This window comes from Sebastes umbrosus, chromosome 11, assembly GCF_015220745.1.
Source record: "Sebastes umbrosus isolate fSebUmb1 chromosome 11, fSebUmb1.pri, whole genome shotgun sequence".
Lineage (NCBI taxonomy): Eukaryota > Metazoa > Chordata > Actinopteri > Perciformes > Sebastidae > Sebastes > Sebastes umbrosus.
The window spans coordinates 4,281,358-4,295,616 of record NC_051279.1 but is presented as its reverse complement, the minus strand read 5'-3'; the positions used below and the strand labels follow the sequence as shown (position 1 = coordinate 4,295,616).

At 37.1% G+C, this 14,259-nt stretch overlaps 2 protein-coding genes across 4 annotated transcripts in view; both read right to left on the bottom strand.

Moving 5' to 3' along the window:
- The window catches only part of otud7b (OTU deubiquitinase 7B), a 41,143-nt gene extending 34,742 nt beyond the window's left edge, over positions 1 to 6,401 (bottom strand). Inside the window, exon 1 of one of the 2 annotated variants that reach the window (XM_037785168.1) lies at positions 6,181 to 6,401. The gene's annotated coding sequence lies outside the window, so the exon portion shown is untranslated. The remainder of the gene's footprint in view (positions 1 to 6,180) is intronic. The other variant, XM_037785169.1, reaches the window with a different exon arrangement.
- A 346-nt stretch (positions 6,402 to 6,747) lies between these two features.
- Positions 6,748 to 12,982, bottom strand: rbm8a (RNA binding motif protein 8A). 2 transcript variants are annotated; one of them, XM_037783819.1, is made up of 6 exons: positions 12,830 to 12,982; positions 11,342 to 11,401; positions 10,229 to 10,306; positions 9,135 to 9,271; positions 7,675 to 7,811; positions 6,748 to 7,454 (listed from the first exon to the last, which is right to left on the bottom strand). In XM_037783819.1, the coding sequence occupies exons 1-6, from the start codon at positions 12,894 to 12,896 to the stop codon at positions 7,406 to 7,408; spliced, it is 528 nt and encodes a 175-aa protein (XP_037639747.1). In that variant the 5' UTR covers positions 12,897 to 12,982; the 3' UTR covers positions 6,748 to 7,405. The 2 variants fall into 2 exon arrangements, with proteins under 2 accessions (XP_037639747.1, XP_037639748.1); XM_037783820.1 differs by having other exon boundaries at positions 12,836 to 12,967.
- Between the last annotated feature and the right edge of the window lie 1,277 nt (positions 12,983 to 14,259).

The window sequence follows — 14,259 nt, the reverse complement described above, 5'->3', positions numbered from 1 at the left end:
GTCCTGCGAGCACCGCGTTTTGCCCAAAGTTGAACATTTTTCAACTCTCGACGACCAGAAAAAAAACACCAAATCTGCAGCGCTCAGCGCAGAATAGACGTTCAGCACCTTGTCATGCTGTTGCCGTTTGTAGCATAGTTTAAATATGCACCGCTACCATTGCTGTTGGCTTGTCAATAGCGCGGTTATTGCGACAGCCCTTCAAAGCTAACAAATAGCATTGAGAAAAGGCAGCAGCGATCACAAGCATGAATGTGACAAACACAACAGACAATGAAAAATACTGCTTGGTGGCTCAACCTTAGCAGTGTTTGCTATGGTAATTTATTCATTTTAAAATTCAAACCCTTTTTTTAATGACGTTATAATGCATTTTATCAGCTGCATATATGTGCCAAAATGTCTGACAGGGCAGATAAAACAGTGAGGTTTTGCCTGGTGGCAATCATCACCATCATCAGTTCCCAGCTCTGCATGTAGAGGAGGAAAAGGTGAAGAGCATAAAGTAACTGATACAGCCAGCTCTCATTACCATAGCTTCTCTTGTGGGAGTGGCGTCTCATGCTGTATGGGATTATGGCTGCTCAGTTGGTACAAAAAGGCTATATCTTTCCTCATATAACCGTTCCACCCTACTTTACAGTCACTTCTACTGTAATAATAACTGTGTGAATTACCTAAATGTAATCCCAAAGCATTCAGTTTAGGCCTGCTCTCCGCAGCATGTTGTTCCAAGTCATGAAGCTGCTGGCACTCCAGGTAGATGCCTCAGTCCTACAGTAGGTCTCTCCACCCTGACAGAAAAAGCCCTGGGCACTGGCTGGTTGCTGTGTCACAAGACTGGCAGGCAACCAGCCGTGCAGGGGAGGGTGGGGCTCCAAAGAGTTTTATGAGTTGCTGTCTGGACACAGAGGCCTCTCGGAGACAGGCCACCTATTGATCCCCGTCTCACTGTGGCACTGTGGGGACGAAGGTAGTTTTCTCTTTCGTATCACATCTGTTCCTGTCTTTTTGAGTGGTGCCGCTTACAGATAATGGCACAGATGCATGGCTGATGTGAGTTCCATGAAATTTCATTTATTCATCCTCCTGACAATAATAAAAGCTGTCTTAAAAGAAGCAGGAGCCAAGCATTGCTCCGTTGCCTGTTCCTAGTCTGAGTGTATACGCTGCAAAACTGAGTGCAACATGTACACATGACTTGCGTTTGTCCTACTAACCTGAAGAAGCACTCATCTACTCACTTATTAATCTGACCGTGTTTTAGAGATCCTATGGGAATACCTCCATGCCCAAATGAGCCTGGCTCTGAAACTGACACTGGATCCCTGACACACACACACACACACACACACACACACACACACACACACACATATACACACTTAGTGAGCAGCTGTTTGGGGGAGCCCGGCGAGAGACGAATTTAAATTTTCATGCCCTCTGCGTTGCTGAAGCAGCATGTTCGCCCTGTGAAACACTATATACACCAAGGCAGTCATAACAGCCACAGCCGTCCAGCACATAAACAGTTAACCAGATCCATGGTAAAGATATTAACGATATGAGAGATTGTTAAGACAGAAACCCAAAACCTTTGAGAGAAGTAATACTCCAGACGAAACATGTTTCCCAAGTTAAACTAACTGCCTGCTTTGTGAAACTATTAACTGAGACTCAGACTAGTTCATTGCTGCTCTACCCTCCATTGTGTGATCATATAACTTTGCTATGTGTCCCATCAAAACAGTCTGCCACTGATCCCAAAGCCACCAGGTCTAGCAACTTTGCAACTTCAAGATGATAGCTCTATGACAAACCTTTTTTCACAGTGCTTATATATTACTGATCATTTAAGATAACAGTGAAATCATTTTGCTATTCTCATCGCCCGTCTCATCTATATCACTTTCAACCGAGGCCACTGTGAAATGCTTACCGCAGCCCATTTGAATACTGTTGGAGATCTCTGTAGGATAAGATGCAAATTGCAAGCCACACAGTTTGACTCCGATCAACAAAATTCAAATGGTTTTAAGACAACCAAAGAGCAACAAAGGCTTTAAATATTCTGCCTTGTTGTGTGATACAGGCAGCAGGTTGTGAATGGATTTCACTACTAGATGTTTTGTACACTGACCGATAGAGCCATTCATAAACTGGCGCCCATCTTCTCATTACTTACAAAACTGTGTTTTTGCAAGAGGTCGACCAATAGTGGATTCTTAAAGGCCGATAATAACGATAGTTTGGAGCAGGAAAAAGCCGAGAGACGATAAATTGGCCGATATCTTCTTTACTGCTGCAGCAGCCTGGTCGGCTACTTTTGCATACGTTGTTTTTAATAAATCTGTTTTTTTGTCACACCGAATTTAATAATTCGAAAGAGAATATCCTGAAGTGTGATTTCATGATTACATCATTGGAAAATATTCTATTTATTTGCAAGGGGCGATGCGCTGTTCTGTGGCTTACAGTATGACTGGCCAGGATTACTTCTGTTGCGTACATTGTTTAATGCCGCTCTTACAAACCATTAATTTTGGTGCATATTCCTGGGGTGCACAGTACAGTGCACGGTACAGTAAGCAAGTTAAAATAACAGTGAATGATTTGTTATCCTCCCTGTCTGCCTGTCTTGTATTGTGGACAAAGAGCTGGTAGTGTCTGGTTATATGTTCGAGAGATAACGTTTTTTCTCCCCCTCTACCTTGACTTTGTATGATGTACAGTACGTCCCCACGTGACTGGTGGCAACTGTGAAGCCATCGGCCACAACTGAAGCCCAGTTCTGCCGATAATGTTGTTTCGGTCTACCTCTAGTTTTTGCTGTGTTGAGTGGTAAAAAAGAACCTTTTATTATCACATATTTCTCCTTTTACACCCTGCCAGTTTCGGAATCTGAATTGCATCGGGAAGGATGCTACACAGCCTACTTAAAATACTTGCCCGAGGTGCTCTCTGTCTCTGTGCTGCTGTATGCATCAATATGTTCCTTGAAGTGTTGAGGACTGGCATAATGAAGCCCGACAGTTCCACCTCACACACCTTCACATAGACGCCAGTGCATCGGGGTATGACAATCTTTTTTCATCTTCCAGCCACAGTGCATGGTGGTGGATCCCAGAACTGATAGGCAACTATACAATAATGCATAAACACATGGCTGATTACCTGCCATGGTAACTGGTAGAGCAGGCAAACCTACCTGCCATATTTACCAGCAACTTTCAACACTGCTACTGATCAACAGATTTTTTTGCAACTGTAAGGCAGTCGTTTGTGTGTGCCGCATTTCAAACATCACCCTGCAAAGTCACTGGAAGGAATGAGTACAGGTGGGAGGGCTGGCTGGATGCATTTCATTTTCCTACTACACAATACTTAGCTTCTTTAAATCCTATCAACCTTGTTAAGTGGAGGTCCCTGCTTACTGCTGCGTGCGTTTCCAACAGGATAAGGCTTTTTTAACAACATAAACAGTCCCTGTTGGCCAAGTGCAATGAGGAACTTGTAGCTCTGTCCTACTTTTTGGTGTTGACTGTCTGTGCTGGTGTCCCAGCAAACAAAAGAGCCCACAAAATACAAGACCTGAATTATTCAAGGCAAAGTGTAATGCAACCCTCTCTCCCTCTCTCTCTCTTCATGGTGATGTGTGAAATGACAGCAAATAGCCCAAAAGTCCTAGTTTTTGAAAACGAGCACGGAAACAGTGAACCGAATGAACTAGCCAGCTCAGGCAGTATAGTCACTCATATCTGGCAGCAAGGTTTGGGGATGAAATGATCTCGCAGTGCTCACCAAGACTCCCTGGATCAGGTTAGCCACTTAACGTTAGCTTAATGAAAACAGTCTTTTTTGTTTATAAGTTATGAAACACACGTTGAGTGGTAAACATTCAACTCTATCATAAGGACAGTGCAATGTGGTTAGACAGTGCAGTGTCTTGAATAGGGACAGTGCAATATGTTAAATAGGGACAGTGCAATATGTTAAATAGGGACAGTGCAATATGTTGTATCTGTGTAATATTGGGCGATTGTCTGTGCAATATGGGCAAGACGGTAGACGGTGCAATACCTGCCATGGTGTGTGTGTGATAGTATGTGCAATTATGTACGTGGACTTTGTATGTGTTGAAACGTCTGTTTCTGTGGAACTGTTTCCCTGTCTTATGTGGAATTGTTTATTATTGTTGTTGATGTTTTAATGTAGTGTTTGTAACTGCAGTTGGACGGAGTCCAGGAAAAATTTCCCTACAGGGACAATAAAAGTATATTTTATCTTATCAAACTATATTCTCTGAGCTGGTGCTTTTTTTTTTTTTTTTTTTTTTTTTTTTTTTTAATAAACAGAGTTTATTTCTGAATTTTAATAATACAACTCTGACAATCCATTGCACAAACATTTTTGGGCTGATAAAATATCCCACCCACCCCCCACCCATGACAATACCCAGAGGGCACTCAAAAAAAAGAATTGTACAAAAATAAATATAAATAAATAGATAAATAAATAAAATAAAAACTGAGCTGGTGCTTTAAGTTAATGTTACATCAATTAACTAAATAAAAAACGGGCACAGATAATCTGAATCGTGACTGCCAGCTATTAGAGAGCTAGCTAATACAATTTAATGGCAAACATGTAACTGATAAAATAAATATACAACTGATCTCCCATTCAGTGCAACTTTAAAAATAATGCAATGTTTTAACCTGCAACTGCTGTAGTTGACAGCTCATAAAGCTAATGTAATGTCCAGCAAGCAATTCTTTTTCTGCTCAGTAAATAGATGCATATCAATGCTACTGATGATGATGTCCTAAATGTTGAGTCTAGCTAATACAATTTAAATGAATTCTAAAGGGCAAACATGTAACTGATAAAATAAATATACAACTGATCTCCCATTCAGTGCAACTTAAAAAAAAAAATGCAATGTTTTAACCTTAATTATCACCTAACTACCATGAAATTTGTGGACCTGTAAAATGAAGTGTTACCGTATATTTAATTTAGGCTTTAGAATTGCTTTGTAAAAAATAATATTTCTTAATATAAGGAAAACCTGTCTGCCATGGTGGCAGGTGACCTGGAATTTTCACTTGCCAAAACCAACATTTACCCTGTATTTGGCAGGTGGCAAGTGCTAATTTCATTCCCTGATAGTCACTCATATCTGGCAGCAAGGTTTGGGGATGAAATGATCTCGCAGTGCTCACCAAGACTCACTAGATCAGGTTAGCCACTTAACGTTAGCTTAATGAAAACAGTCTTTTTTGTTTAGAAGTTATGAAAGGTAAACATTCAACTCATCTGAGCTGGTGCTTTAAGTAAATGTTACATCACTCATCAGCACCTTAAATAAAAACCGGGCATCACACAGATATTCTGAATCGTGACTGCCAGCTATTAGAGAGCTAGCTAATACAATTTAAGTGAATTCTAATTCGTAACTGATAAAATATTAAATATACAACTGAACTCCCATTCAGTGCAACTTTAAAAAAATAAAATAATGCAATGTTTTAACCTGCAACTGCTGTAGTTGACAGCTCATAAAGCTAATGCAATATCCAGCAACCAATTATTTTTCAGTAAATAGATGCATATCAATGATACTGATGTCCTAAATGTTGACTCTAGCTAATACAATTTAAGAGAATTCTAATTCGTAACTGATAAAATATTAAATACACAACTGATCTCCCATTCAGTGCAACTTTAAAAATGCAATGTTTTAACCTGCAACTGTTATAGTTGACAGCTCATAAAGCTAATGTAATGCAATTCTTTTTCAGTAAATAGATGCATATCAATGCTACAGATGCTGATGTCCTAAATGTTGATTCTGAGCCAGCTATTATGGCTGAACAATAAATATCAAGGAACAATACACATGCTTACATAAACGCAATTTGAGGCGTTCAAAGCATGGAGGTTCATGCACCGTTTACCATCCTAATATAACTTTATTTCCATGCAATAGACTATTTAATCTCCCCTTTAGGAAGCTGACATACGTGTGCATGAATTGCATGAACAAAATAAGTGTTTATTATTATTCAGTGAGTAGATTGAACCGTAACGGTTGGGTTAGCAAGAGGCTACTTCAAGCTAATCAGAAGCTAGCCGTTAGCTAGCCGTTAGCCAGTAGAGTAACCGTTCACTGCTCACCTTCAACGGCCTCGCAGAGGGTTTTATCATCGTCCCGGTTAGTTTTCCAGCATGTACCAACTTGTCGACACCATAAGCGTTTCCGAGAGGAACAATTCCTAACTTTTTATCATCTTCATTAGGTGGAAACTAACGCGTTAAAACCCGTAAACCGGACAAGCACCGACAAAGTAATTCCACCACTTACAACAACAACGTCAACCGAAGATTAGACCCCGCCCCCTCTCAACCTCAACCAATCAGAGAGCAGAGTCTGTTTGAGTGACAGTTCTAACAACCAATGGTGATCACGATGTCTTTGACTGATGTTCCCCCAATAGAGTAAACACCAAATGAGAATGACAGAGTGCAACTTGCCAATTGGCTGCAGAAAAATATAAAAGGGCAAGTGTTTTTTTTGTCCAAGTAGCCTATGAGTGTGGCACTCACAGCCCCCAGAGTGACAGGTGCTTTGGAGTTGACAAAATAGCTGGGGAGGCAACCATTTGCCTGGGTGAGGTCATCTAGGATGACCTAAACTCTACGTCATTACCAGGGCTAAATAAAAAACACACACACACAACTGGGCACGCTTTTAAAAAAAGTTTAATTATCCCCAAGTTATATAAAATAAAACACAGACAAAATGCATGTAACATTGAGAAAACTGAAACAACATTTTGAGGGAACCATAAACATGCACGACCTACAAAGTTGGTGTTGAAAGTAAAATAGATTCACTGACTGGATATTCTTCTGTTGCATTGTAAAGCAGCGTAAGCAATTTACAAAAAACTGGAAATTCTGCTATTGAGGCCAAATGATTCTTTTGTTATTCATCTTTTAAGAAGAGAAATTACTTATCCCAATTTACAAAAAACTGGAAATTCTGCTATTGAGGCCAAATGATTCTTTTGTTATTCATCTTTTAAGAAGAGAAATTACTTATCCCAATTTACAAAAAACTGTAAATGCTGCTTTTGAGCCAAATGATTCTTTTGTTATTCATCTTTTAAGAAGAGAAATTACTTATCCCAATTTACAAAAAACTGTAAATGCTGCTTTTGAGCCAAATGATTCTTTTGTTATTCATCTTTTAAGAAGAGAAATTACATATCCTAATATTTGAAATTGCACAACTAAATGCCGTACAACTCAAAATATTGTACAAAATGAGTTTATGAGAAGATGAGAGGATTATAAACGGCTCGTCAAAGTGACAGACGCCCCCTCAAGCCAATTTAACTCAACGCCGCCTCCTGTCCGGACTTCTGCTGCGTCTCCGTCCGCCAGTCCTGTGAAAAAACAAAAACAGTTCAGTTATTGAGAAATTATATTGAGTGGGAAGTTCTACTATAGGAATTACTAATTTAAAAAAAACTAATTAAAATTAGCAGTGTTCTTTGAAAATTCAGATTGACAAAGTGCAACATGTAAAATGTTGACAATACTCGCTCTACCAGGAAGTTACTGCCCCTACAGCCAAACACACACATACATATAAACCACCCTTACCTCCTCTTGTTCTTGGGGGGCCCTCTGACGAATCCCCAGTCAACACTGATAGGCTGGCCCATCATGTCCTGAGCGTTGAGCCCTTCCATGGCTGCCTGGGCCTCTTTGTATGTCTCATACTCCACCAGTGCATATCCCTAGGAACAGTCATCAGGACAGCATGTGAGTCATTGCACATTTATGGCACCACTGCTTGGGAATTTGATAGCAGTTTACAATTTAAATTCACAACACAACACAAAACAGGCTGACTATCTTACCGGCTGAAACCAGTGTGGGATCACTGGGCAAACATTTTGAACTTGGCATATAGCTTAGCCAATACTATACAATTTATGTCTCTAAACCTTTGAAAAGATTACCAATAAAATGTATAAGATTGTTTCTAAATCTTCCAACAACCTGTAATGTAAATGGACATTCTCTATGCTCAAATGAAATGACCAGAGAAAGAGTTTCAGGGCAAAGACACTTTGTTCTTACTTCATATTTAAAACAATGCTGCCACCTTGTGGCTTAGAGGACAGTTGAGGCATAATGTGCATTTGGACAGCAAAAAAACAACAACAACAGGTCAATGTGTCCACTTGAGCGTACCATACTGCATGAGGGGAAAACAGATACAGTCTAAACAAACACTGCAAATATTTACAAAACCTTTGATGACTTTAATTTGGTCTTTCTTGGCATGTTAGTATTTTTTCCAGTTTTAACATATGCTAAAATAAGACTATAGTTAAAATATGACAAATGTCATTTATTTAAATCACCATTAGCAAATAGCAGTGACAACAAGGTTTACTTGTATAGATTAAGCAAATATCTGCTTTACAAAGAACAAAGGAGGGGCGTTTTTTTGTTAACAACAAATGACACCATACACCAGTCAGGAAGGATGAAAACAAAAATGTGTTATTGTAATGTGATATTATTTTTGAAATTTACATAATCTAATAAAATACATGCAGCTAGACTTCCTCTCCATCTGGAAAGAAATATCATCACTTAAGGCAGTTGTTAAATCATTTGGTTGAGTCAACATGACGTTTGGACATGACATGACGTTTGGAAAAACTGAACAGCAGATGCGGAAATATTTTGTTCAGCTCTATAAGAAAACTGGCTATTTTGGATTACAGCAATTTCATATCACATCAAGTGCTTTCTGACCTTTAATTAGCAGAAGAACTGCACACACAGGTTAAGATCCAAGTTGACTATCCATTGAATTGTTTGAAAAAAATGGTGAAGTGTACTTTGAATAATTGATCATATTGTACAAGTAAAAATAACATCAGTAAGCTATTAGAGCAAGCAAGTGGCCCAGAGGCTGCGTCAATAAAAAGTACTAAATAAACAGAAACAGGAATGCATCGACTGAATGTGAACATCTCTTCCGTGAAATGAAGGACACCTTGAAACTCACACGCATGCCAGTGCTGCACGGTTATATTTCTCACCTTGAGGTAGCCTGTTCTGCGGTCAAGGTTGAGATGCAGGTTCTTGATTTCTCCAAACTCTGAAAACTTGTCATGGATGTCTTCCTCTGTAGCCTCTTCATGTACACCAGTCACAAAGAGGATCCAGCCCTCCACAGCTGCAACAAGGCAAAGACAAGAAAAGGCATCAGTGGTCAAATAATAAACCAAGCAGCACTTGCAACTAGGTAAACTAATGACACAAATACAATTACAATTACAATTACTAAAGCTCTCCATCCAATGCAAGATGCACAAAGAAACACTGGTCTAACCAATATAAAGCCTCCGGTTTGTGCCTCTTTTTAAAAAAAAAAAAAATATGTTATTACAAGACAAAAGACAATACATTAACAGAACAACAAGAGGACGACAAGTACAGTGAATACAGGCCAGCTAACTTTGCCATGGGATGAGAAACCAGGTGATGTTGGTGTGCGTCTGTATATATTAAGGATGGGTCATGATTTTTTATTTTTCTAATAGTCATTAAATTATAAAAAAAATCAACTAGTTTATGCGACTATCGTCGGGTCGGGGTGTGCAGATTTTCAAAAAATCATCGACTAGTTCCCAGTGATTATCGAATAGTGTTTGTGTTTGGAAAGCACATCCCTAGTGTATATATATATATATATATATATATATATATATATATATATATATATATATATATATATATATATATATATATATATATATATATATATACGTGTATGTGTACACGCAGGGTGGATATATGGAGAGGAGAAAATATTAAATATTCTAACCATCTGGATTAAAATAGAGAGATATTATATTTTTAATCTAAAAGGTTGTTCATGTGCACACATTTTAATGCATTGTTGAGAAATGGGATGAACATGGGATTAAAAAAAAAAAAAAGCCAATAACTGGTGATAATACAGAGATTTCAAACATTAGTTTTGTGAAATGAGTTATATAAACGCAAACAACAGAGAAGGGAGTAACTTGATAAATTGCAGAGACACTTTATAGTCACGTATAAACAGATTAGACTTTATTCTGTTATCTTAAATTTAAATTACATGTTTAATATGAACTGCAACACTTACATCTCTGAGGGCCAGGCTCGTCCCCATCCTGCTCCACAGTATCGTAGTCCTCTTTGATTCTGGACCTGGCTCCTTCCTCTGGAAACCGCAACACAGAAACATCAACAACAATTCTAAATGGTTTGGCCCCTCCTTCACTGCGAGATTTTGTGCATTCTCACTCTGTAATATTCTATTAGATCCTTATGAAGATCTTCTATGCACGATTGTACTGTACCATTTCGCCGCACTGCATTTGGGCAATCAGCTTTTTCTGTTAAGGCCAGAAATCAGTGGAAAACCCTGCCTGATGATGTGAGGAGCTGCAGCTCTTTCAGCACTTTCAAAACCAACTTAAAACGTCTGTTGAAAGCTGCTCAGCTCTGTACTCACTTATCTTTATTCCAACTCAATGGTCTTCATGACTTGCTTTTACTTGACAAGCATACTTTGTGATGTGCTATTGTGTGTAGCTGTGTATTGTGCGTTTTTATATGTTCTTCTTGTATGACTGCATGTATGTTTCTTTGTCTTGACCTGCCAAGGGACTACAGATGTGAATTTTCTTGAAACTATAATCTGGAATGGTGCATCAAATGGTGACATTTATGTTTTAAACTGTACATGGTCCCTTTTGTGATGGCATTTTCTATTAATTCCTCTCTTATTAGGGAGTTCAGAGTGTTTCTCAGAGTGTCCCTCTGTTGACATTATTGGGTTGGAGTCCTGTCTAGGGGAGCCACCATTATCTGTACAGCTGTGTCCGTATTAGGGACCATAGAGCCAGTCGCTGAGGCAAAAAGGGTCAGAGATGCCAGAGGAACCGAGTAAGTCAAAACATGATGAGGGTAAATCACTGAGCACCAGGGAGGAAGGGCAGAGTTGTGAGGCCTTCACGCAGAGAGCACCTCAATGGTGGATACCTGACAATTGCTCCTTGATCAAGCTTCAATAAACCTTCTGTGTAAGACATCAACAGCTCCGGGGCCTACAAGTTAACTTGTGTATCAGAAATTCCACCACACCTTTTAAATAAAATAATAAAATAAATAAATAAATATTAAACACTGCTGACTAAAACACTGTAAAAGGAGATTACATGATCCAATATAACCAAAAACGGTGATAGCTCACCTGAGCCAAAGCCTCGACCTTTCCTCTTCTTGGCTTTCTCCTTCAGCTTGTGGATGCTCTCTGTGGAGAGAAAAAAGTTGAAAAAGTCAAAATCTTTGCATGTTTCTACATCTTTTTCAGAGTAATGCAAAGTTTCACAACAAGCTAACTAACGTTACTACTTTTCTGTCATTAAAACTGGATGGATTATCTGTATATGGACATTGAAATTGGCATGACTTGTGTAAGTTCTTTGCAGCTTTATCAGTGTATCGTGTCTCCTTACTCTTTATTACAGTCTAATTTATCCCTATCTTTCATATTGTAATATAGTTTGGGCGAGTACTTTTCCTACAAACCTTCATAAAAGTTTAGTTCTCCAAAAACGTTTTGTGAGGATTGCAACTTGATCAGAGTCAGACATCTCCTCTGCTCCTCTATTTAAGAAACTCCACATTCGTACTATTTATGATATCAATATTTCTCAAATGTGTTTTTATTTATAAGATACTTTCTGGTGGGAATATTCCTGAACAGTTCAAGACCTATTTTAAAACAAATTCTCAGGTCCATTCTTACTCAACGCGTCAGTCTCTAGATCTTCATCCTCCTAAATTCCTCACTAGTAGAGGTACATTTTCGATAAGATTTAGGGGAAGCAAATTATAGAGTAGCCTTTCACATCTATCAAAAAAACTGTTCATCTGTCAGGTGTCACTTTAGGGTCATTTTATTGCTTTTCCCCATGTTGTCCATGTATCTGTTTTTATGTTTTTTTCCCACTCCCAATGTTGTTTGAAGAGGTCTTTGTAGATATTTAAATCAATATCCTCCTCACAAACACTAACCATACACTTCCATGCAACACACACACACTTATCTTGTTTGATATATTTACTGTATTGTTATTACATATATCTTGTCCTACTTGTTTTGTTATCACTGTTATGTAGTCATATCCAGGTGTCCAGGGGGAGGCTTCAGGTAAGCCCAGTGTTTTTTTTGCCTTTTCCTGCACTTTATATTGTTCATTTATTTATTGTGTTATGTTCTATAGTCTTAACTTCTATAGTTATAAGTTATAAGTTCTATAGTCTTAACTTGTGCAAAACAAATAAAACATGTCTTACTTTTATTTAGCCGATAGCTAACTAGCTATGAAGACTCAGCTAACGTGCTAACGGTGGCTAACAACACATTGAGTGTGAACCAAGTTATAACCACGTTCTTAAGTCCAGTTAAACATATTTAAAGACTTGCAAAAGTGACCTTAAGAGTTCGCAACAGCTGAGACCTAACTAACTATCTCACAGAGAGAGAGCTGAGTGAATGAGCCTCCAGGTCTGTTAGCATCATGTTAGCTTGTTAGCATGTCTCCGGCCTGCTACCACGCTGTTCATAGTGTTTACTACTCACGGCTATTTTAATGTAAACCTCAAGATTTATACAGCATTTGAACGCCGGATTGTGGAGCATCTTGCCCCCGATGTGTTGAAGTAATAATATTACCATCACCATCCTCATCCATCGGAAAGTCCTCTCCTCCCGCTTCATGAAGGTCCAGAACGTCCGCCATGGTGTCTCTCTGGGTCTGTAGTGGCGAGAAGTCAGGCCAGATCTCGCGAGAGAAAACCACGTCCCGTTCTTCTTCTGCTTCTTCCTTGAGGTTCATTGGCGGTTGGCAAACCATGTTATAGGCGCATTACCGCCACCATCTGGCCTGGAGTGGACCGTCATGAAGTAACTGCAGTTCCTCTCTTTTGTGCCAGAGAGCAGCAAAACGCGTTTTTAAATTCCAGTTGAAGTTATTTTTTATTTAATTTAATTATTTTTTTTCATTTCTTTTTTTCTATTTTCCATTTTTCATTTTTCTTTCTATTTTAACATTTTAACATTTTTAATAATGTTTTTTTTTTATTATTATTAATTAATTATAATTTTAAATTTAAAAAAAAAAAATTCTATTTTTAATTTTAAATTTTTTCATATTTTTACATTTTTAATGTTTTATTTTTCATTTAATTTTTAAAAAAAAAAATCTTTTTTATTTTTCATTTTTCATTTTAATTTTTAATTTTGTATTTATTTAAATTTTTTAATTTCAAATATTTTTTTCTTTTCTATTTTTCATTTTTTTCATATTTTTTATATTTTAACATTTTAACATTTTTAATCATGTTTTATTTTTTTTTAATTTTTAAATTTTTAATTTATTTTAATTTTTAATTAAAAAAAAATTCTATTTTAAATTTTAATTTTTTTCATATTTTTACATTTTAACATTTTTAATAATGTTTTATTTTTATTTTTTAAGTTTAATGTTGTGTTGTTGGCACAACTGACAGCCGTAACCATCATGAAATAACTGCAGTTCCTCTCTTTTGTCCAGAGAGCAGCAAAACGCGTTTTTAAATTCCAGTTGAAGTTATTTTTTATTTCATTTAATTTTTTTTTTTTAACATTTTTAATAATGTTTTATTTATTTATTTATTTTTTAATTTATTTTAATTTTAAATTAAAAAAATCTATTTTTAATTTATTTTTTTCAGATTTTTTCTTATTTTTACATTTTTAATATTGTTTTATTTTTCATTTAATTTTTTTTTTCTATTTTCCATTTTAATTTTTTAATTTCAATTATTTTTTCTTTTCTATTTTTCATTTTTTTCATATTTTTTCTATTTTAACATTTTAACATTTTTAATAATGTTTTATTTTTAATTTTTAAGTTTAATGTTGTGTTGTTGGCACAACTGACAGCCGTTACCATCATGAAATAACTGCAGTTCCTCTCTTTAGTGCCAGAGAGCAGCAAAACGCGTTTTTAAATTCCAGTTGAAGTTATTTTTTATTTCATTTAATTTTTTTTTTTTTATGAAAGATAAAAGATAAAAGATTTTTGATTCAGCCGTCATATTTGTGCTCATTGGGGGACTGAG

What these genes read in the sequence shown, in the direction of transcription:
- rbm8a (XM_037783819.1), bottom strand. Translation starts at nt 12,896, where the DNA reads ATGGCGGACGTTCTGGACCTTCATGAAGCGGGAGGAGAGGACTTTCCG. An exon ending in GATGGATGAGGATGGTGATG is followed by an intron (nt 11,402 to 12,829) that starts GTAATATTATTA and finishes TTCTCTCCACAG; the next exon opens with AGAGCATCCACAAGCTGAAG. An exon ending in AGGTCGAGGCTTTGGCTCAG is followed by an intron (nt 10,307 to 11,341) that starts GTGAGCTATCAC and finishes TGCGGTTTCCAG; the next exon opens with AGGAAGGAGCCAGGTCCAGA.